At 44.0% G+C, this 25398-nt stretch overlaps 1 protein-coding gene across 3 annotated transcripts in view; it reads right to left on the bottom strand.

Moving 5' to 3' along the window:
* The window catches only part of LOC139583787 (transcriptional activator GLI3-like), a 178805-nt gene that overhangs the window by 14396 nt on the left and 139011 nt on the right, over positions 1-25398 (bottom strand). For 2 of the 3 annotated variants that reach the window (XM_071415242.1, XM_071415241.1), the window contains exons 6-9: positions 19251-19406; positions 8192-8393; positions 2492-2711; positions 1247-1360 (exon numbers count right to left, since the gene is read on the bottom strand). In XM_071415242.1, the coding sequence (XP_071271343.1) occupies positions 1247-1360; positions 2492-2711; positions 8192-8393; positions 19251-19406 (692 nt within the window). The remainder of the gene's footprint in view (positions 1-1246; positions 1361-2491; positions 2712-8191; positions 8394-19250; positions 19407-25398) is intronic. The other variant, XM_071415243.1, reaches the window with a different exon arrangement.

A 25398-nucleotide genomic window follows, 5' to 3' on the forward strand; every position in this document is an offset into this window, starting at 1 on the left:
AGAGCAAGGAGCCAACTCTGACAGTGTTACAGCAATGGCCCAGCAGAGATCTGCAGAATATTAAATATTGTACAGTATATACAGTACGTAAGCCCATATCAATTCAGAACATATGGGTCCGATTAAAAAAATAAAAATACTATGCTTAGGTAAAAGACTGTTAACATACTATGTTCACAACACACTTGACCAGTAACAAAGTCATATCACAACCAAAGCGTTCTCTCCCCCTACTCTATCCTCCCCTAACCCAACAGACTGATTTAGTTACACTTTTCCACCGGTGTAATCGAGTGAATCTGGCCAATGTGGCCCTGTTCGGCACACAGGGAGTAGAACGTCTGGGAGCGGAAATGTAGTGCTGAAAGCTCTGCTCTGGGTTGGCAGTTGATCTACGACAGGTCTGGGGCAGAGTATTTCAGGAATCTAACCCCCTCTTCCTGCTCTAGCTTGCGCCATTAGTCTAGACATATTTTACTGTCACTGTTAGCATTACATGGCTGGGTAGCCTGGAGAGTACTGGAGACTGTAACAGGGGAGACCAGGGGTGTACAAGGGTTTCTCTCTAGGCAAAGTTGTGGTTTGTAAAAAACACCTCGGTCTACTGCTAGTACCTGCCTGCCATGGTGTTAGGAGAGTGTGGGAAGGAGGGGAACAGAGAGAAGAGGAGTTTCATTCACAGAATGTGGATCTCTCCACAGGCTTGCCTCCATTGTATGAGCACAGAGCCACTTTTAGAAGCATAAATCCAGACACAAGCACACAGGGAGCCCTTTAGAAAACCTGCAATCTAATTTCAAAAAATGTTTCCATTCACTTAAGCATCTGATTAAAAGGAAAACAATTTCCTTCTGGTGCCTCCAAGATCAATGGGGCTTATCGTTTCAGAGGCGGCAGCCTGAACAAGCAGCCGAATGAAACAGGCAAATAAATAAATCGTTTCACAATACATCACATAATTGGCCCCAAAGCTCTGCGTCTGAGAGAGTGACTGAGTTGCGTGTATGGTTGTGTGTGTGGTTATGTGTGTGCGTGCGTGCGTGTGCATACGTGTGTATGTGATTTCTATGTGTGAACAGAATTGAACAGTACAAGCACCACATCCTATTCTATTGCTGCCGACGCAGTAAACCATCTCGTCTTCTGATCTCATCTTTGAATACCATAACCATACCCCTTTTCTAATACTAGATAAGAATGTCTGTTCATTGGACTATACGATAAATGCTGGCGAAGTTAAATTTACCTGGCAACTTACTGCCCCTGAGTTGGGTAGCTCCTCATCCGGTTTGATCTTGGAGCGTTTGTGGTGCATGGGTTCCCCCGTGCTGCTCACCGCTGACTCACTGGTGGGTTTGGTCTGTGGGAACAACCACAATAAAATCACTTAGTTCAAACTTAATTCAACATACTATATGATAGAATGACCATAAAAGTTGAGCAGAAAATAAGATTGACATGCAGTTGTATGACGACATCCTGTATGATACTGTTCAAGGGATCTAGTTAATCCTACTACAAGGTAGCATAGTACAGCCTGTTATCTATTAATTCGAGGCCATTGAATAAGCCAATGATTCTATACAGCAGTTCCCTATCTGACCTCACCTTTGATAGACCTGACTCTGGCCTGACTGGTCCTGGCCTGAGAGCCAAATGGGAGTTCCCTGTTACAAGGCAGGTGAAAATAAAAATAAATGAACTAGGAAAGCTGAACTGGCCTGGAAAAACAGGAGAGATTCCTTGGCTCGGATCTGTGCTACTGGCCTTCTCAGAATGTTAACTTCGGGGAATCTGGAATGTAATTTCCCCTTTAACAGTGGGGCATCTTGACACTCGACCCACTGAGATCCTGCTCATAGACACAGTGAAACTGTCCTATTTGGACTAGAAATATGAAATCGGTAAGGTAGTATATGATTCTGGTAAGTTTCCTCAGAGCTGGAAAGAATTCTGTAATAGATTCAGAAGATACATCATACATAGTCCGTTCTCCACCTTGAATGAGAGATCTCATCCACCAACTACCTCATAGCTAGAAACAGTAGTGAGTGTGGATCTGTGTCATTAACATGCCACAAAGTAGCAAACTAAAATGCGAGCTTTAAATGCGAGCCCCCACATACAGTCGGAATGGAGAGACACTGTGGAATTCATCCATTCCCATTTTAATCCCTGTTTCCTCCTGTGTGATTAATGGTGTCAGTGGTGGGATCCTATGCTAACAAGTCCCTTGTTGTTTCTCATGTGGGAAAAAACGATGTTCAAAAACGACGTTCCCAGTCGAAAATAACACATCCAGGGGACCGTAACTCCCATGAGGCCAGAGCGCGGAGGGAAGCCTGCTTCTACTTGTCTCTAAGCCTTGTATCTGTTCAGACTACCACGGACGCGGCTAGCACGTGGCTAGCACATGGCAGTGCTATCTACCTCTTACCTGTGATGATGAATCGCAGAGGCTTCTGACGTGGAGGAGGGAGGAGTCTCTCACCTGTGAGGCGTCGTTAGAGATGACAGAGCGCTCTCTGGGTGTGAGGCCAGGAGGAGGAATGCCAGGGATGGGCCGCTGGGTGGTGAAGACCGGGGAGGGGTGGATGAGCGGCGGACTGTGGCCGAACGCAGAACCCACCATCCCCGTTTGCCGACCAAGCAGCTGCTGGTGCATCTGAAGTGCCACGGGGTTCGGAGGGTAGGCAAAACTCAATGCCGGACTGGAGAGAAACAATATCCCAATCAGTGTTGGGGTGAAACATAAAACATACAACAAGGTTTGGTGCAGACCCCCCCCCCCCTTTTTTCCATTATCAATATTTATAAAGTGAACAATTAATGTACCACTATCAAACTACATTCTGATGTATTTGAGCGGCAAATGCAATGGCAACGAGGCAAAATGAGGGACAATAAATTGTTCTGGCTAGCTCCTCATCTGACAGGAGATGTGATGCTCTGGTAACACTGCTTTTTATTTTATCTTTATTTAACTAGGCAAGTCGGTTAAGAACAAATTATTATTTACAATGACGGCCTACCCCAGCCAAACCCTAACAACGCTGGGCCAATTGTGCACCGGCCTATGGGACTCCCAATCACGGCCAGTTGTGATACAGCCTGGAATTAAACCAGGGTCTGTAGTGACGCACGCCTCTAGCACTGAGATGCAGTGCCTTAGACCTCTGCACCACTCGGGAGCCTACGGGGCCCAAGGCGAATCCCTGGCAATGAATGTTCAGATTGTTAGCACTGTGAATTCCTGCTGTGTCCCTTGCCAGGCCGTTTTTGTAAATAAGAATTTGTTCTTAATTGACCTGCCTGGTAAAAGAAAAGTAAAAGAAAAATGTAAGGTTATACTTAGTTGCAAAATTCTGGTAACTTTCCAAAAATTTTCAGGATTTCCAGAAATCCCTGTTGGCGGATTCTCGGAATCAAAAGGGAGGGCAGTAAATCTGGGAAAATTTGGGGGAACCTTATGCAAACCTAGTGATATTAACGCATCGCTCCACTGTAAACACTCTATGACACTGACGATGACAGAAAGACTGGGTTCTGTCAGAAATAAAGCCCAATTATAACAAACCTTTATTATAGCAACAGTATAATCATGCCTATAACTTAGTATATAACTACAACAGTCACTTCACATTGCATTGTCTGCTTGCTAGCTCTCCCTTACTGTGAAAGAACTAGATCATGGACACCCTTCCTTTCTCATAGATCTACATTGAGGTGAGAGTGTTGATATCAAATCACATTGCATTTGTCACATGCGCTGAATGCGACTGGTGTAGACTTTACCGTGAAATGCTTTCTTTCTTACAAGCCCTTCCCAACAATGCAACGTTTAAAAATAAAAATAGTAACACAATGTGCCAGTACCAGATCAATGTGGAAAGGTCGAAGGTATTTGAGGTAGATATGTACATGACGGCAGGGTAAAGTGACTAAGCATCAGGATTATAATAAGACTAAAATAAAGAACAGAGTAGCAGCAGCAAATGATGAGTGTAAAAGTGTGTGTGAGAGAGTGTGTGTGTAATGTGTATGTAGGTATGTGTGTTTGTGTTGTGTTGGTCTGCGTGTGTGTCTTATGTGTGTGGGTTTTGTGTGGGAGAGTCAATGTAGTGTGTGTGAGTGAGTGTTTATATGGTTTGTATGTATAGTCTAGTGAGTGTGTATATGGTTTGTATATATAGTCTAGTGAGTGTGTATATGGTTTGTTTATATAGTCTAGTGAGTGTGTATATGGTTTGTATGTATAGTCTAGTGAGTGTGTATATGGTTTGTATGTATAGTCTAGTGAGTGTGTATATGGTTTGTTTATATAGTCTAGTGAGTGTGTATATGGTTTGTTTATATAGTCTAGTGAGTGTGTATATGGTTTGTATGTATAGTCTAGTGAGTGTGTATATGGTTTGTATGTATAGTCTAGTGAGTGTGTATATGGTTTGTATGTATAGTCTAGTGAGTGTGTATATGGTTTGTATATATAGTCTAGTGAGTGTGTATATGGTTTGTATACATAGTCTATTGAGTGTGTATATGGTGTGTATATATAGTCTAGTGAGTGTATATATGGTGTGTATATATAGTGTAGTGAGTGTGTATATGGTGTGTATATAAAGTCTAGTGAGTGTGTATGTGGTTTGTATATATAGTCTAGTGAGTGTGTATAGGGTGTGTATATAACGTCTAGTGAGTGTGTATAGGGTGTGTATATATAGTCTAGTGAGTGTGTATATGGTTTGTATGTATAGTCTAGTGAGTGTGTATATGGTTTGTATATAACGTCTAGTGAGTGTGTATAGGGTGTGTATATAATGTCTAGTGAGTGTGTATATGGTTTGTATATATAGTCTAGTGAGTGTGTATATGGTTTGTATATATAGTCTAGTGAGTGTGTATAGGGTGTGTATATAAAGTCTAGTGAGTGTGTATAGGGTGTGTATATATAGTCTAGTGAGTGTGCGTAGGGTGTGTATATATAGTCTAGTGAGTGTGTATAGGGTGTGTATATATAGTCTAGTGAGTGTGTATATGGTTTGTATGTATAGTCTAGTGAGTGTGTATATGGTTTGTATATAACGTCTAGTGAGTGTGTATAGGGTGTGTATATAATGTCTAGTGAGTGTGTATAAGGTTTGTATATATAGTCTAGTGAGTGTGTATATGGTTTGTATATATAGTCTAGTGAGTGTGTATAGGGTGTGTATATAAAGTCTAGTGAGTGTGCATAGGGTGTGTATATATAGTCTAGTGAGTGTGCGTAGGGTGTGTATATATAGTCTAGTGAGTGTGTATATGGTTTGTATATATAGTCTAGTGAGTGTGTGTATGGTTTGTATATATAGTCTAGTGAGTGTGTATAGGGTGTGTATATAAAGTCTAGTGAGTGTGTATAGGGTGTGTATATATAGTCTAGTGAGTGTGCGTAGGGTGTGTATATATAGTCTAGTGAGTGTGTATAGGGTGTGTATATAAAGTCTAGTGAGTGTGTATAGGGTGTGTATATAAAGTCTAGTGAGTGTGTATAGGGTGTGTATATATAGTCTAGTGAGTGTGTATAGGGTGTGTATATATAGTCTAGTGGGTGTGTATATAAAGTCTAGTGAGTGTGTATAGGGTGTGTATATATAGTCTAGTGAGTGTGTATAGGGTGTGTATATATAGTCTAGTGAGTGTGTATATGGTGTGTATATATAGTCTAGTGAGTGTGTATATGGTGTGTATATATAGTCTAGTGAGTGTGTATAGGGTGTGTATATAACGTTTAGTGAGTGTGTATAGGGTGTGTATATAACGTCTAGTGAGTGTGTATAGGGTGTGTATATATAGTCTAGTGAGTGTGCGTAGGGTGTGTATATATAGTCTAGTGAGTGTGTATAGGGTGTGTATATATAGTCTAGTGAGTGTGTATATGGTTTGTATATATAGTCTAGTGAGTGTGTATATGGTTTGTATATATAGTCTAGTGAGTGTGTATAGGGTGTGTATATAAAGTCTAGTGAGTGTGTATAGGGTGTGTATATATAGTCTAGTGAGTGTGCGTAGGGTGTGTATATATAGTCTAGTGAGTGTGTATAGGGTGTGTATATAAAGTCTAGTGAGTGTGTATAGGGTGTGTATATATAGTCTAGTGAGTGTGTATATGGTTTGTATGTATAGTCTAGTGAGTGTGTATATGGTTTGTATATAACGTCTAGTGAGTGTGTATAGGGTGTGTATATAATGTCTAGTGAGTGTGTATATGGTTTGTATATATAGTCTAGTGAGTGTGTATATGGTTTGTATATATAGTCTAGTGAGTGTGTATAGGGTGTGTATATAAAGTCTAGTGAGTGTGTATAGGGTGTGTATATATAGTCTAGTGAGTGTGCGTAGGGTGTGTATATATAGTCTAGTGAGTGTGTATATGGTTTGTATATATAGTCTAGTGAGTGTGTATATGGTTTGTATATATAGTCTAGTGAGTGTGTATAGGGTGTGTATATAAAGTCTAGTGAGTGTGTATAGGGTGTGTATATATAGTCTAGTGAGTGTGCGTAGGGTGTGTATATATAGTCTAGTGAGTGTGTATAGGGTGTGTATATAAAGTCTAGTGAGTGTGTATAGGGTGTGTATATAAAGTCTAGTGAGTGTGTATAGGGTGTGTATATATAGTCTAGTGAGTGTGTATAGGGTGTGTATATATAGTCTAGTGGGTGTGTATATAAAGTCTAGTGAGTGTGTATAGGGTGTGTATATATAGTCTAGTGAGTGTGTATAGGGTGTGTATATATAGTCTAGTGAGTGTGTATATGGTGTGTATATATAGTCTAGTGAGTGTGTATATGGTGTGTATATATAGTCTAGTGCGTGTGTATAGGGTGTGTATATAACGTCTAGTGAGTGTGTATAGGGTGTGTATATAACGTCTAGTGAGTGTGTATAGGGTGTGTATATATCGTCTAGTGAGTGTGCGTAGGGTGTGTATATATAGTCTAGTGAGTGTGTATAGGGTGTGTATATAAAGTCTAGTGAGTGTGTATAGGGTGTGTATATATAGTCTAGTGAGTGTGTATAGGGTGTGTATATATAGTCTAGTGAGTGTGTATATGGTGTGTATATATAGTCTAGTGAGTGTGTATATGGTGTGTATATATAGTCTAGTGAGTGTGTATAGGGTGTGTATATATAGTCTAGTGAGTGTGTATAGGGTGTGTATATAACATCTAGTGAGTGTGTATAGGGTGTGTATATATAGTCTAGTGAGTGTGCGTAGGGTCAGTGCAAGATAGTGAGTGCAGATAGTTTGCGTACCCTTAATTGACTATTTCACTTACATCATCGATGAAATCAACATCCAAACCTCCCACTGCTCACCTTCACATAGGCTCTCTCTATAAACATAGGTAGCTCCAGGTAAACACAGGTCCTATGGTTCAATAACAGTCACGCGTGCTGGGGCTCCATTCATCCTGCCTCCTTGATGCCTGCTCTCAGCCTGGCGCCATACGTCTGCTGATCTTATTACCGGCCCCGAGTGGAAATCAATGGGCCAAGACGCATTTGGGGGCCCATCTGCTTGTCATATCACTCATCAGTCTGGAGGCCCTATCATTGGCCCTGTCACTGGGGCCACAGAGGCATGTGATTGATCAGGTTCTCCTTCCAGATCGCTGATCAATGGCTACGAGTAGGGCTATGGATCTACCTCTCTCTCTTTCTCTCTCTTTGTCTTTCTCTGTCGTTTCGGTGTGTATTAGGGGGGTGGTGTTTGGGAGGGTGTGTGGATGACTGACACATGCCGCCGGGGACGCTGGGTAAATGGGGAGACAAGGCCCACCAGGGGTTTGGACGCAGAGGAGAAACACGTACGCACGCACATAATAACCTCACTGGTCCACCACATCCTAATACACCCCCCCCCCCACCTTCAGTAGACCAACGTCCCACAAAAAACATAGCCTCTGCCCCAGGCCCTCCGTCCCACTCCATCCCCATACCTACATCGCTCTTCAACGTTAAGCGTGATGGAGTCATACGTTTGTGTGGAATGTTGGTTGTCTTTATCATCCCATACATTACTTTTTCCAGAAATCCCCATTGGAAATTATTCCTGCAATCAGGAAGGTTTAAACAGGAAATTCTGGAATCTTCCAACCAAAATGTATTGAAAAAAACGTACTGGAATTTTGCAACCATGGTCCCATACCTGATGGCCCCGGCCGAGAGGTGTCCGTAGGAGCCGCTGGTGGAGGAGCTGGAGCGGGAGTTGTTGAGGATGGTGACAAGGGAGTTGGGCGAGTTGCGGATCATGGTCTGCAGGTCAAAGCTGTGCTCCGACAGGGGAGAGATGGGCAGGGCCCGCTTCCTACTTGGCCTTGCCGTCAGCCTGGGGCTGGGGAACCTGGAGCCTGGAAGAGAGGAAGGCAGTAGAGTAGACAGTAGAGACATTAGACGCAAGAAGTTGTAGTCTACAGAACCTCTCTGGATAGAAACCTAGTAGGTGAAAGAGATAGTGATTTATCTATTGTGTTTAATCAGATACTATTTGTTGCATGTTAATTTGTGGCTTGACTTATTTTTCATAGATTTGAGTGCTTTTATAACATTGTAGCCTACTTCTAATTTAACCATAGACAAACATAGAGGGGCCATAGAGTGAGCTTCACTGCTTCAGAAAAACCTAATTCAATCCAATCAACAAACAAAATGTCTTCTAACAAAAGGCAAATTTGAATGAAAAAGTGCAACTGTCAATGGATGAACTTCATACAAGACAACATAGGGGTGCCTAGTATGTCAGAGCACTTTACTGACTGGGTTATGGCAATCAAGTATCTAATCAAATCTGATGTGCCTCCTTATTCAAAAGCAGTCAATGTTGAATGGAAAAGTGGCTTTGAAAAAATACAAGCAGCCAACAACACAAGCTCTTTCTCTCTCTCTCTCTAAACACACAATGAGACGCATGTACAGATTAAGAAATTACTTTTGTTGCCTTTTCACTCGGAGATGTCACAAGACAGGGTGAAAAACAGAAGGAAAAGTAAAGAAGCGAAAGGGAGGAGAAAAAGGATAGAAAAGACGCTGAGGGGATGTTACGCTTTGTGAGTGAACTGACACAATGACTTTGTGACAGAGTAGGTCGGGGAAAAAAATGTCGGCTGTTTTTTCTTTTTTCCGTGGGCAAACAAAACCAGCTTACGCAGCCCCTGTACTCCCTCCCTTTTCCCTCCCTCCATCCTTTCTCCCTCCCTTAAATTCAAACACTCACTCTTGCCTGACACATACAGCGATTACAGAGGCTTCCATTCACATGGAAATCAGTTGTATGATTTTGTGTGTGTGTGTGTGTGTGTGTGTGTGTGTGTGTGTGTGTGTGTGTGTGTGTGTGTGTGTGTGTGTGTGTGTGTGTGTGTGTGTGTGTGTGTGTGTGTGTGTGTGTGTGTGTGTGTGTGTGTGTGTGTGTGTGTGTGTGTGTGTGTGTGCGTGCGTGCGCATGTGTGTGTGTGTGTAGTGGAGTTCCTGGCATACGTACGCCTGTGTTTGGAGCATGGAGCTCCAGGGAGAGAGGAGGGAGGAGGAACACCCCTCTACATTGTCTCTGCTCTGGCCTCTTTAGAAAACCTGCCTCTCTCTCTTTAATGTCTCAGAGAGGGGAGTTGGGGGGCAAACACACACTCACACATACAAACACACAAATCCCCCTACGCACATACAGTGGGGAGAACAAGTATTTGATACACTGCCGATTTTGCAGGTTTTCCTACTTACAAAGCACGTAGAGGTCTGTCATTTTTATCATAGGTACACTTCTACTGTGAGAGTCGGAATCTAAAACAAAAATCCAGAAAATCACATTGTATGATTTTTAAGTAATTAATTTGCATTTTATTGCATGACATAAGTATTTGATACATCAGAAAAGCAGAACTTAATATTTGGTACAGAAACCTTTGTTTGCAATTACAGAGATCATACGTTTCCTGTAGTTCTTGACCAGGTTTGCACACACTGCAGCAGGGATTTTGGCCCACTCCTCCATACAGACCTTATCCAGATCTTTCAGGTTTCGGGGCTGTCGCTGGGCAATACGGACTTTCAGCTCCCTCCAAAGATTTTCTATTGGGTTCAGGTCTGGAGACTGGCTAGGCCACTCCAGGACCTTGAGATGCTTCTTACGGAGGCACTCCTTAGTTGCCCTGGCTGTCTGTTTCGAGTCGTTGTCATGCTGGAAGACCCAGCCACGACCCATCTTCAATGCTCTTACTGAGGGAAGGAGGTTGTTGGCCAAGATCTCGCGATACATGGCCCCATCCATCCTCCCCTCAATACGGTAGAGTCGTCCTGTCCCCTTTGCAGAAAAGCATCCCCAAAGAATGATGTTTCCACCTCCATGCTTCACGGTTGGGATGGTGTTCTTGGGGTTGTACTCATCCTTCTTCTTCCTCCAAACACGGCGAGTGGAGTTTAGACCAAAAAGCTCTATTTTTGTCTCATCAGACCACATGACCTTCTCCCATTCCTCCTCTGGATCATCCAGATGGTCATTGGCAAACTTCAGACGGGCCTGGACATGCGCTGGCTTGAGCAGGGGGACCTTGCGTGCGCTGCAGGATTTTAATCCATGACGGCGTAGTGTGTTACTAATGGTTTTCTTTGAGACTGTGGTCCCAGCTCTCTTCCGGTCATTGACCAGGTCCTGCCGTGTAGTTCTGGGCTGATCCCTCACCTTCCTCATGATCATTGATGCCCCACGAGGTGAGATCTTGCATGGAGCCCCAGACCGAGGGTGATTGACCGTCATCTTGAACTTCTTCCATTTTCTAATAATTGCACCAACAGTTGTTGCCTTCTCACCAAGCTGCTTGCCTATTGTCCTGTAGCCCATCCCAGCCTTGTGTAGGTCTACAATTTTATCCCTGATGTCCTTACACAGCTCTCTGGTCTTGGCCATTGTGGAGAGGTTGGAGTCTGTTTGATTGAGTGTGTGGACAGGTGTCTTTTATACAGGTAACGAGTTCAAACAGTTGCAGTTAATACAGGTAATGAGTGGAGAACAGGAGGGCTTCTTAAAGAAAAACTAACAGGTCTGTGAGAGCCGGAATTCTTACTGGTTGGTAGGTGATCAAATACTTATGTCATGCAATAAAATGCAAATTAATTACTTAAAAATCATAAAATGTGATTTTCTGGATTTTTGTTTTAGATTCCGTCTCTCACAGTTAAAGTGTACCTATGATAAAAATTACAGACCTCTACATGCTTTGTAAGTAGGAAAACCTGCAAAATCGGCAGTGTATCAAATACTTGTTCTCCCCACTGTACATACATGCAATCTCTCACACAATATACATCTCTGGAAATATGTTTGCCATTTGAGGAATTTGTTCCTTGAAATCTGACGCAGTTCTATCATCCAGTTGTACTCACACAACCACTGCAGCTCACACACCTGCGATAACCACACACCTCAATCAAACTTCTACCCCCTGGTTGACCTAAGACACGCCCTCCCAAACCATGCCCCCATACCTCTCTATGACAAACCTCCTAAAAACCGCACCCTAGGTGAGGGACTGCCTCCACTTGTGGAGAGTTAGAAGGGGAGAAGGAACGGGGGAGGGGGTAGAAGAGGGAAGCTGTCCCATCACAGCTGGGCCTCCTGGGAGTTATGTTTATTAATGCTGCAGCCAAATGATAAATCGGCCAACCAGGAGGAGAGGAGAGGAGAGGGAGAGGTAGAAGAGAGGGAGCGTCGTGGCCCGTAACAGGGTAGCTGGAGTGTCCCTCTAATTTCCCTGTGATTTATGGACGGGACGGCTGGTTAGGCACAGCGTCATTAATTCACACGAACAGGACAGGGAGACCCAGACAGGCTGGACTGACTGGTGGCAGTAGAAAATAAACCAGGAGCCTGGAGCCCAAAATCACAAAAACTCCTAACCCACACAGCTGAGTTAGGGCCACCTGAGAAGACCCTGGCTCTCTCACAGCACAGCACAGCACAGCACAACTCCACTCCACACCACTTCTCTCCCCCTCTCCTTTCCTCCTCCTCTCGTATCCTACACGATCATCATAACCATAAACTGGCAGTAATATGAAAACTAAATAGGTGACACAGCTATACTGTCCAACCACTAATCCACTCCCTCAACAGGACTGAATAAAATAAAATACATTCATAGGGTTCAAGCAATAGTGAGAAGGACAGGATGGGATCTTTTGATCAGTAAGCTTATATTTTCCTCAGGTAAAAAAACACAAATTATTCTGATGGAAAAATAGCCAAATAGCTAATTATAGAGCCCAAATACCGATAATAGCATAGCGCTACATAAAAATAGCTAGCTAATAAGAATAAAAACATTAGACAATAGGCCATTAAAGCCCCAAACAACTATTGTTTCATTAGTCTCTTTCCTAAGCTAATTACATTGATGTGAAGTAGACTGACTGAAACTATGCTAGCTACAATGCAACTAGACCACATTAACGACACACGCCTTATGCCTTTTTTCTCCCCTAAAATCTATATATCACAAAGGAAGAGCTTTAAAGTGTTAATGTTCCTGGCCTGCGTGTGGAACACGCATTGCTGAAACGAGTTTTTCCTATTTGCTGCATTACAACCTGTAATTTCAATAGATTTTTATTTGGATTTCATGTAATGGACATACAGTGGGGAGAACAAGTATTTGATACACTGCTGATTTTGCATATTTTCCTACTTACAAAGCATGTAGAGGTCTGTAATTTTTATCATAGGTACACTTCAACTGTGAGAGACGGAATCTAAAACAAAAATCCAGAAAATCACATTGTATGATTTTTAAGTAATTAATTAGCATTTTATTGCATGACATAAGTATTTGATCACCTACCAACCAGTAAGAATTCCGGCTCTCACAGACCTGTAGGTTTTTCTTTAAGAAGCCCTCCTGTTCTCCACTCATTACCTGTATTAACTGCACCTGTTTGAACTCGTTACCTGTATAAAAGACACCTGTCCACACACTCAATCAAACAGACTCCAACCTCTCCACAATGGCCAAGACCAGAGAGCTGTGTAAGGACATCAGGGATAAAATTGTAGACCTGCACAAGGCTGGGATGGGCTACAGGACAATAGGCAAGCAGCTTGGTGAGAAGGCAACAACTGTTGGCGCAATTATTAGAAAATAGAAGAAGTTCAAGATGATGGTCAATCACCCTCGGTCTGGGGCTCCATGCAAGATCTCACCTCGTGGGGCATCAATGATCATGAGGAAGGTGAGGGATCAGCCCAGAACTACACGGCAGGACCTGGTCAATGACCTGAAGAGAGCTGGGACCACAGTCTCAAAGAAAACCATTAGTAACACACTACGCCGTCATGGATTAAAATCCTGCAGCGCACACAAGGTCCCCCTGCTCAAGCAGGCGCATGTCCAGGCCCGTCTGAAGTTTGCCAATGACCATCTGGATGATCCAGAGGAGGAATGGGAGAAGGTCATGTGGTCTGATGATTCAAATACTTGTTCTCCCCACTGTACATAAAATAGTCCAAATTGGTGAAGTGATTTTTTTATTTTATTTTTTTTCAAACAATTCAAAAAATATATATATATACGGAAAAGTGGTGCATGCACACTTTGCTAGCCCCTAAATAGGATCTTGTGCAACCAATTACCTTCAGAAGTCACATAATTAGTTAAACAAAGTCCACCTGTGTGCAATCTAAGTGTCACATGATCTGTCACAAAATCTCAGGACAAATTCAGCAAAAAAAGAAACGTCCTCTCACCGTCAACTGTGTTAATTTTCAGCAAACTTAACATGTGTAAATATTTGTATGAACATAACAATATTCAATAACTGAGACAAACTGCACAAGTTCCACAGACATGTGACTAACAGATATGGAATAATGTGTCCCTGAACAAAGGGGGGTCAAAAGTAACAGTCAGTATCTAGTGTGGCCACCAGCTGCATTAAGTACTGCAGTGCATCTCCTCCTCATGGACTGCACCAGATTTGCCAGTTCTTGCTGTGAGATGTTACCCCACTCTTCCACCAAGGCACCTGCAAGTTCCCGGACATTTCTGGGGGAATGGCCCTAGCCCTCACCCTCTGATCCAAAAAGTCCAAGACGTGCTCAATGGGATTGAGATCTTGCTGGCTCTTCGCTGGCCATGGCAGAACACTGACATTACTGTCTTGCAGGAAATCACGCACAGAACGAGCAGTATGGCTGGTGGCATTGTCATGCTGGAGGGTCATGTCAGGATGAGTCTGCAGGAAGGGTACCACATGAGGGAGGAAGATGTCTTCCCTGTAACGCACAGCGCTGAGATTGCCTTCAATGACAACAAGCTCAGTCCGATGATGCTGTGACACACCGCCCCAGACCATGACGGACCCTCCACCTCCAAATCGATTCCGCTCCAGAGTACAGGCCTCGGTGTAGCGCTCATTCCTTCGACGATAAACGCAAATCCGACCATCACCCCTGGTGAGACAAAACCGCGACTTGTCAGTGAAGAGCACTTTTTGCCAGTCCTGCCTGTTCCAGCAAGGGTGGGTTTGTGCCCATAGGCGCCGTTGTTGCCAGTGAAGTCTGGTGAGAACCCGCTTTACAACAGGCCTACAAGCCCTCAGTCCAGCCTCTCTCAGCCTATTGCGGACAGTCTGAGCACTGATGGAGGGGTTATGCGTTCCTGGTGGAACTCGGCAGTTGTTGTTGCCATCCTGTACGTGTCCCGCAGGTGTGATGTTCAGATGTAACGATCCTGTGCAGGTGTTGTTACACGTGGTCTGCCACTGCGAGGACGATCAGCTGTCCGTCCTGTCTCCCTGTAGCGCTGTCTTAGGCATCTCACAGTACGGACATTGCAGTTTATTGCTCTGGCCACATCTGCAGTCCTCATGCCTCCTTGCAGCATGCTTAAGGCACATTCACGCAGATGAGCAGGGACCCTTGGCATCTTTCTTTTGGTGTTTTTCAGTGTCAGTAGAAAGGCCTCTTTAGTGTCCTAAGTTTTCATAACTGTGACCTTAATTGCCTACCGTCTGTAAGCTGTTAGTGTCTTAAAACTTCTTGTCAATATGGGGGCGCTGTTTTCACTTTGTAAAAATTCGTTCCCAAATTAAACTGCCTCGTACTCAATTGTTGCTCGTACAATATGCATATTATTATTACTATTGGATAGAAAACACTCTCTAGTTTCTAAAACCGTTTGAATTATATCTGTGAGTAAAACAGAACTCAAGTTGCAGCTAACTTCCTGTCAGGAAGTGAGAAATCTGAAATCGGGCACTCTGTTCCAGGGTCAGTTTATTAATTTGCATGTAATCTATGAGTCGACATGCACTGCATACGATTTCCCCTAGATGTCAGTAAGCAGTGAGAATTGGAATGGGGTTGCTAGGCAGATCTGAGGCCGTATAAAGGCTCTTGGAACGTGGGGTGCACTCTTTTCAACGTTCGTCATGGCGCAAGACAGACCTCAGGATGGCATTCTGAAAAACTCTCGTTATAGGCCTTAGATATATCCGGCTCTGATTTTATTCGATATAGGTGTTAAAAACATCAAAATGTAGTTATTTTAAACCGAGTTATATCAGTTTATATCAGTATATTGCGATTTTCAGAATTTTTTTTGTGCTGCGTTATGAAGAGTTGGACACGTCTGGGCCACATAGCTAATGTTTGCTGCTAATTCCTAAGTTGAAGACGACAATCTACAACCGAGCAACGATGATTCTGGACAAAGGACACCTTGCACAAGATTCTGATGGAAGCTCATCAAAAAGTAAGAACTATTTATGATGTTAATTCGTTGTTCTGTTGAAAAATGTTACACTACTATTCCGCCATTAATTTCGGTGCGGTCTCGCTTTAACGCACGCTGTATGTCGTAGTAACGTTAATTTTAAAAATCTAACACAGCGGTTGCATTAAGAACTAATGTATCTTTAATTTGCTGTCCAACCTGTATTTTTTAGTCAAGTTTATGATTAGTTATTGATTAGATTAGGTGCCTCTCCCAAGATTTCTCCCGACATTTTGTTGGCAGCTTGGCTACTATTCTCATTGTATAACCACGATTTGTGCCGCTAAATATGCACATTTTCGAACAAACAATATATGTATTGTGTAATATGATGTTATAGGACTGTCATCTGATGAAGTTTTGAGAAGGTTAGTGAAAAATGTAATATCTTTTGCTGGTTTATTCGCTATCGCTAACGTGCATGAATCAATGCTGCTGTGTGGTTGGCTATTGTAGTAAGCTAATATAATGCTAAATTGTGTTTTCGCTGTAAAACACTTAAAGAATCTGAAATATTGGCTGGATTCACAAGATCTTTGTCTTTCATTTGCTGTACGCTGTGTATTTTTCATAAATGTTTTATGATGAGTATTTAGGTAATTCACGTTGCTCTCTGTAGTTATTCTAGTTGCTTTGGTGAGAGTTGTGATGGTGGCTGCAATGTAAAACTATGATTTATACCTGAAATATGCAAATTCTTCGAACAAAACATATGCTATACAATAAATATGTTATCAGACTGTCATCTGATGAAGTTGTTTCTTGGTTAGTGACTATTTATATCTTTATTTGGTCGAATTTGTGATAGCTACCTATGCAGGAAAAAAATGGTGGGAAAAAAAAGTTGTCTTTTGCTATGGTGGTTAGCTAATAGAAATACATATTGTGTCTTCCCTGTAAAACATTTTAAAAATCAGAAATGATGGCTGGATTCACAAGATGTGTATCTTTCATTTGGTGTCTTGGACTTGTGATTTCATGAACATTTTACTATATGATATCCCTGTGGCTTTAGGCTAGGCTATGCTAGTCAGCTTTTTTGATGGGGGGGATCCCGGATCCGGGTTTGTGACTCGTTAGAGGTTAATGACCGTTCCACAGGTGCATGTTCATTAATTGTTTATGGTTCATTGAACAAGCATGGGAAACAGTGTTTAAACCCTTTACAATGAAGATCTGTGAAGATATTTAGATTTTTACAAATAATCTTTGAAAGACAGGGTCCTGAAAAAGGGACGATTCTTTTTTTGCTGAGTTTATATACACATGTTCTGAAAGGCCCCAGAGTCTGCAACACCACTAAGCAAGGGGCACCACTAAGCAAGCGGCACCATGAAGACCAAGGAGCTCTCCAAACAGGTCAGGGAGAAAGTTGTGGAGAGGTACAGATCAGGGTTGGATTATAAAAAAGAATCTAAAACTTTGTACATCCCACGGAGCACCATTAAATCCATTATTAAAAAATGTAAAGAATATGGCACCACAACAAACCTGCCAAGAAAGGGCCGCCCACCAAAACTCACAGACCAGACAAGGAGGGCATTAATCAGAGAGGCAACAAAGAGACCAAAGATAACCCTGAAGGAGCTGCAAAGCTCCACAGCAGAGATTGGAGTATCTGTCCGTATGACCACTTTAAAACGTACACTCCACAGAGCTGGGCTTTTACGGAAGAGCGGCCAGAAAAAAGCCATTGCTTAAAGAAAAAAATAAGCAAACACATTTGGTGTTCGCCAAAAGGCATGTGGGAGACTCCCCAAACATATAGAAGAATATACTCTGTTCAGATGAGACTAAAATGTAGCTTTTTGGCCATCAAGGAAAATGATATGTCTGGCGCAAACCCAACACCTCCATCACCCCGAGAGCACCATCCCCACAGTGAAGCATGGTGGTGGCAGCATCATGCTGTGGGGATGTTTTTCATCGGCAGGGACTGGAAACTGGTTAGAATTGAAGGAATGATGGATGGCGCTAAATACAGGGAAATTCTTAAGGGAAACCTGTTTCAGTCCTCCAGAGATTTGAGACTGGGACAGAGGTTCACCTTCCAGCAGGACAATGGCCCTAAGCATACTGCTAAAGCAACACTCGAGTGGTTTAAGCGGAAACACTTTAAATGTATTGGAATGGTCTAGTCAAAGCCCAGATCTCAATCCAATTGAGAATCTGTGGTATGACTTAAAATCCAACTTGAAGGAGCTGGAGCAGTTTTGCCTTGAAGAATGGGCAAAAATCCCAGTGGCTTGATGTGCCAAGCTTATAGAGACATACCCCAAAAGACTTGCAGCTGTAATTGCTGCAATAGGTGGCTCTACAAAGTATTGACTTTGGGGGTGGTGAATAGTTACACACTTTCAAGTTTTCTGTTTTTTCGTCTTATTCCTTGTTTGTTTCACAATAAAAAATATGTTGCATCTTCAAAGTGGTAGGCATGTTGTGTAAATCAAACGATACAAACCCCCCAAAATAAATTTGAATTCCAGATTGTAAGGCAACAAAATAGGAAAAATGCCAAGGGGGTGAATACTCTCGCAAGCCACTGTATTACCAGCAATGATCACAGCCGATTGTGAAGTAGTGAAGAGGTAGCATAGCCATGGCATCTTCTCCCATTTGAAACTGTGGCCCTAATTGTTTTGTTTCACTCTATTAATCTTAAGTGTTGATACAGAAGAAAGAATTTCTTCCTGTGATGATGAATGGTGGGACATTCCAATTCCCACTTAATAGCAATTAATTTTCAAATAGGCGTGCAAGTTTGGCTAGTTTTAATTAGTTTGTTCGGAGGAACGGGGGGAAGGATGAGGGGGGATTTCACCCCGGATTTCCATGAAAGCGGCGGCTGGCTGACTAAATACCTTCTCATCAAAGAGAGAGGGGTGAGGCTGTCCGACCTTCCCTAAGATTCAGTGTGCATTTAATTTCCTATTTACACTTTAAAATAACTCATTAGCATAAGTCCTCTGCACAGGCAGGCCTGAGCTTGGCACATTAAGACAATGGCTCATTTAAATCATGTCAATTTAGAATCGCTAGCTAGTCCCTCCTCATTTGGTAGGATTGTTGTTTTGCTCCATGTAAAACAGATTGTTGTATAGTGCATGGAAATAATGTTGTAATCTATCTAGAATACTCAGTTTGTAAAACACAAATACAGACACCCCCACCCCCCACATACAAACAAAGTCATGAAATTGTAGTTTACAGTGTACACCCTATATTCATTTAGCATATGATAATTTTTTTTAAATTATATATTGTATACTTCAGCAGAGACACACTTTGGAATGGATAGTAGTTGGCTCAATGACTGGAAGTCTATGGGAACCGCTAGAATGTCATTGCACTAATGCTAGTAACAACCCCCCCCACCACCACTGCTGAAAAAATCAAAGGGTAAACACTGAGTTTGCATCAGTGTCTTAAACCCAGTGCAGTCAGACTTACTCTCCATGGCCTGTAGATACTCCATGTGCAGGGCGCTGCTGGTGGCTCCGGCCGTGGAGGCCACAGAGGGTAGGAGATCCGTGTAGGGGCTACGGTGGCCTGCCAGGAGAGCCATCTGGTGGTAGTACTCTGCTGTAGTCAGGCCTGTGTGCGGGGCTAAGGAAGGGGTGAGGAGGGAGGAGGGGGGAGAGAGAACCAGAGAGAGACAGGAGAGAAACAGACAGGAGAGAAACAGAGAGAGACAGAGAGAAAGAGACAGACAGAGAGAAAAAGACAGAGAGACAGAAAGAGAGAGAGAGACAGAAAGAGAGACAGAGAGACAGAAACCGATAGACACAGAGAGACACAGAGAGAGAGACAGAGAGAAAGAAAAAGAGACAGAGAGAGAGACAGAAAGAGATAGAGAGAGACACAAAGAGAGAGAGACAGAGAGAAAGAGACAGAGACAGAAAGAGAGAGAGAGAGAGAGAGAGAGACAGAGAGACAGACAGAGAGGGGGCAGACATGCATGTTAGGTGAGATAATGACTTGTAAAACACAGCAGGTGAGGCCTGCAACACCTACAACAGCTAAAAATATCTGTAATGTAGTGAGCACATTAACAACACTATCACATATAGAGTGGAAGAGAACAGCTGTATGGGGAGCATGACTCTGAGGTAGTGTAATGTACTACAGGTCTCAAATGTGATTTCAAGCTGCTTACTCAGAATTTACACTACTGTATGTCTTGGTTTTAAATGTATTGTTCATTCATGCAGGTATGCATATCATATTTCATCCTATGTTGTTTGCCAATGGGTAAGTGTGTGTGTGTAAGAAGGGGTGTTAGGGGGTGTGTGTATGTGGAGGACGTGTGTGTGTCCCTGTCCCTCTCCCCCCTCTGAATATGCCTTTCCTTACAACCTCTTCCCTTAGTTATAGAGCGCTATAAGTCCTTGAACCGTATCCTAACAATAAACATCTGGCATCGTGCTTCCATCTGCATATATCCCAACCAAGAAAAAGACAGAAAGAGTGGGAGAGAAGAGAGAGAATAAAAGACTGACACTGTGGTTTTGGATGCACATAGGAAATCAGTTCAGCCACACCAAGTGTTTTCGTCCCATTTTAAAGAAAGGAGAGAAGAAATAAATAAATAAAACGCGGGATGAAAAGATCTCCTCAGAAGGCCGGCCTGTATGCCTGGCAATATGCATCGCTGATTGGTTCAGTGAATGAAAGAAAAAAATTCAAAATTAATTTGATTTGGGTATTATGTCTTAAGTGGAGGGGGGAGTTTCTTAATTGTCTTTGTTGTTCCGCTTTAGCTTTGCTTCTGCATTCAACCGTAATGTGCCTCATTCTCTATTTGTGCGAAGAAAGGGCTTTGCGGAATTTCTAAATCAGAAATCCTGGCAAGGGTAGTGCCATCCTGGGGGCAAGGGGGGTGGGGAGCTTTCAGTGTGGCACTTGACATGGAAGAGAAGCAGCTCAATGTGCCTCAGGAGTTGGTGGTTGGTGGGGCCACAGGGCCCTCCTTCAGAGCAACAATGGGATAAGAGAGGCAAGTAGTATATGACTGAACCACATCAGAGAAGAAGAGGAATGAGAGGGTGAGAGAGAAAGTGATGGGGGGGGGGCAGAGAAAGCAAGAGGTAGAGCCAGAGAGATTGAGAATACAAGGGAGGTATACTGTAGATGAAAAAGAACCAAAGATAGGTGGTACTAAATCTCACCCGCTTCAAGTCTCCATACAATTCTGCTAATTAATTAATCATTATTCAAATATATTCCAGTAAAAAAAATCTGTGCAGACTTAAAAAGGAAAAAACCTATAAGCACAATGATATACTAACAACATAAAGGCTGATAGGTTAATTAACTATTTGATTGATTAAAATAGTAATTACTTGCCTCATTTCATAATTTAGCACATACTGTAATAGGTTGATGTAACACAGAAAGCATTTTGATGTAAAGCAACGCGAGTAGAGAATTTCCTTTGTGAAAGAGAACCTAGGACTCAAAAGATAGGTGTAATTCAAGTGCCCACTTCCTAAGGCACAGAGAGCAATGCATGTTGGGAGGAGCGGGAGACGAGGACGAGAAGTTCCTGCATAGAAGAAGTGGCCCCTTCTATCCACCTCTTCACAAAGGCACTTGAGGACAAGGTACAGTACGAGACCAGTACAGAGAAAGTGGCCCCTTCTATCCACCTCTTCACAGAGACACTTGAGGACAAGGTACAGTGCGAGACCAGTACAGAGGAAGTGGCCCCTTCTATCCACCTCTTCACAGAGACACTTGAGGACAAGGTACAGTACGAGACCAGTACAGAGAAAGTGGCCCCTTCTATCCACCTCTTCACAGAGACACTTGAGGACAAGGTACAGTGCGAGACCAGTACAGAGAAAGTGGCCCCTTCTATCCACCTCTTCACAGAGACACTTGAGGACAAGGTACAGTACGAGACCAGTACAGAGGAAGTGGCCCCTTCTATCCACCTCTTCACAGAGACACTTGAGGACAAGGTACAGTGCGAGACCAGTACAGAGGAAGTGGCCCCTTCTATCCACCTCTTCACAAAGACACTTGAGGACAAGGTACAGTACGAGACCAGTACAGAGGAAGTGGCCCCTTCTATCCACCTCTTCACAGAGACACTTGAGGACAAGGTACAGTACGAGACCAGTACAGAGGAAGTGGCCCCTTCTATCCACCTCTTCACAGAGACACTTGAGGACAAGGTACAGTACGAGACCAGTACAGAGAAAGTGGCCCCTTCTATCCACCTCTTCACAGAGACACTTGAGGACAAGGTACAGTGCGAGACCAGTACAGAGGAAGTGGCCCCTTCTATCCACCTCTTCACAGAGACACTTGAGGACAAGGTACAGTACGAGACCAGTACAGAGGAAGTGGCCCCTTCTATCCACCTCTTCACAGAGACACTTGAGGACAAGGTACAGTGCGAGACCAGTACAGAGGAAGTGGCCCCTTCTATCCACCTCTTCACAAAGACACTTGAGGACAAGGTACAGTACGAGACCAGTACAGAGGAAGTGGCCCCTTCTATCCACCTCTTCACAGAGACACTTGAGGACAAGGTACAGTACGAGACCAGTACAGAGAAAGTGGCCCCTTCTATCCACCTCTTCACAGAGACACTTGAGGACAAGGTACAGTGCGAGACCAGTACAGAGGAAGTGGCCCCTTCTATCCACCACTTCACAGAGACACTTGAGGACAAGGTACAGTACGAGACCAGTACAGAGGAAGTGGCCCCTTCTATCCACCTCTTCACAGAGACACTTGAGGACAAGGTACAGTGCGAGACCAGTACAGAGGAAGTGGCCCCTTCTATCCACCTCTTCACAAAGACACTTGAGGACAAGGTACAGTGCGAGACCAGTACAGAGGAAGTGGCCCCTTCTATCCACCTCTTCACAGAGACACTTGAGGACAAGGTACAGTACGAGACCAGTACAGAGAAAGTGGCCCCTTCTATCCACCTCTTCACAAAGACACTTGAGGACAAGGTACAGTGCGAGACCAGTACAGAGGAAGTGGCCCCTTCTATCCACCTCTTCACAGAGACACTTGAGGACAAGGTACAGTACGAGACCAGTACAGAGGAAGTGGCCCCTTCTATCCACCTCTTCACAAAGCCACTTGAGGACAAGGTACAGTACGAGACCAGTACAGAGGAAGTGGCCCCTTCTATCCACCTCTTCACAGAGACACTTGAGGACAAGGTACAGTGCGAGACCAGTACAGAGGAAGTGGCCCCTTCTATCCACCTCTTCACAAAGACACTTGAGGACAAGGTACAGTACGAGACCAGTACAGAGAAAGTGGCCCCTTCTATCCACCTCTTCACAAAGACACTTGAAGACAAGGTACAGTACGAGACCAGTACAGAGGAAGTGGCCCCTTCTATCCACCTCTTCACAAAGACACTTGAGGACAAGGTACAGTACGAGACCAGTACAGAAGAAGTGGCCCCTTCTATCCACCTCTTCACAAAGACACTTGAGGACAAGGTACAGTGCGAGACCAGTACAGAGGAAGTGGCCCCTTCTATCCACCTCTTCACAGAGACACTTGAGGACAAGGTACAGTACGAGACCAGTACAGAGAAAGTGGCCCCTTCTATCCACCCCTTCACAAAGACACTTGAAGACAAGGTACAGTACGAGACCAGTACAGAGGAAGTGGCCCCTTCTATCCACCTCTTCACAAAGACACTTGAGGACAAGGTACAGTACGAGACCAGTACAGAGGAAGTGGCCCCTTCTATCCACCTCTTCACAAAGACACTTGAGGACAAGGTACAGTACGAGACCAGTACAGAGGAAGTGGCCCCTTCTATCCACCTCTTCACAGAGACACTTGAGGACAAGGTACAGTGCGAGACCAGTACAGAGGAAGTGGCCCCTTCTATCCACCTCTTCACAGAGACACTTGAGGACAAGGTACAGTACGAGACCAGTACAGAGGAAGTGGCCCCTTCTATCCACCTCTTCACAGAGACACTTGAGGACAAGGTACAGTACGAGACCAGTACAGAGGAAGTGGCCCCTTCTATCCACCTCTTCACAGAGACACTTGAGGACAAGGTACAGTGCGAGACCAGTACAGAGGAAGTGGCCCCTTCTATCCACCTCTTCACAAAGACACTTGAGGACAAGGTACAGTACGAGACCAGTACAGAGGAAGTGGCCCCTTCTATCCACCTCTTCACAGAGACACTTGAGGACAAGGTACAGTACGAGACCAGTACAGAGAAAGTGGCCCCTTCTATCCACCTCTTCACAGAGACACTTGAGGACAAGGTACAGTGCGAGACCAGTACAGAGGAAGTGGCCCCTTCTATCCACCTCTTCACAGAGACACTTGAGGACAAGGTACAGTACGAGACCAGTACAGAGGAAGTGGCCCCTTCTATCCACCTCTTCACAGAGACACTTGAGGACAAGGTACAGTGCGAGACCAGTACAGAGGAAGTGGCCCCTTCTATCCACCTCTTCACAAAGACACTTGAGGACAAGGTACAGTGCGAGACCAGTACAGAGGAAGTGGCCCCTTCTATCCACCTCTTCACAGAGACACTTGAGGACAAGGTACAGTACGAGACCAGTACAGAGAAAGTGGCCCCTTCTATCCACCTCTTCACAAAGACACTTGAGGACAAGGTACAGTGCGAGACCAGTACAGAGGAAGTGGCCCCTTCTATCCACCTCTTCACAGAGACACTTGAGGACAAGGTACAGTGCGAGACCAGTACAGAGGAAGTGGCCCCTTCTATCCACCTCTTCACAAAGACACTTGAGGACAAGGTACAGTGCGAGACCAGTACAGAGGAAGTGGCCCCTTCTATCCACCTCTTCACAAAGACACTTGAGGACAAGGTACAGTACGAGACCAGTACAGAGGAAGTGGCCCCTTCTATCCACCTCTTCACAGAGACACTTGAGGACAAGGTACAGTACGAGACCAGTACAGAGGAAGTGGCCCCTTCTATCCACCTCTTCACAGAGACACTTGAGGACAAGGTACAGTACGAGACCAGTACAGAGGAAGTGGCCCCTTCTATCCACCTCTTCACAGAGACACTTGAGGACAAGGTACAGTGCGAGACCAGTACAGAGGAAGTGGCCCCTTCTATCCACCTCTTCACAGAGACACTTGAGGACAAGGTACAGTGCGAGACCAGTACAGAGAAAGTGGCCCCTTCTATCCACCTCTTCACAGAGACACTTGAGGACAAGGTACAGTGCGAGACCAGTACAGAGGAAGTGGCCCCTTCTATCCACCTCTTCACAAAGACACTTGAGGACAAGGTACAGTACGAGACCAGTACAGAGAAAGTGGCCCCTTCTATCCACCTCTTCACAGAGACACTTGAGGACAAGGTACAGTGCGAGACCAGTACAGAGGAAGTGGCCCCTTCTATCCACCTCTTCACAAAGACACTTGAGGACAAGGTACAGTACGAGACCAGTACAGAGAAAGTGGCCCCTTCTATCCACCTCTTCACAAAGACACTTGAGGACAAGGTACAGTACGAGACCAGTACAGAGGAAGTGGCCCCTTCTATCCACCTCTTCACAAAGACACTTGAGGACAAGGTACAGTACGAGACCAGTACAGAGGAAGTGGCCCC

The sequence above is a fragment of the Salvelinus alpinus genome, chromosome 8 (assembly GCF_045679555.1).
Source record: "Salvelinus alpinus chromosome 8, SLU_Salpinus.1, whole genome shotgun sequence".
Lineage (NCBI taxonomy): Eukaryota > Metazoa > Chordata > Actinopteri > Salmoniformes > Salmonidae > Salvelinus > Salvelinus alpinus.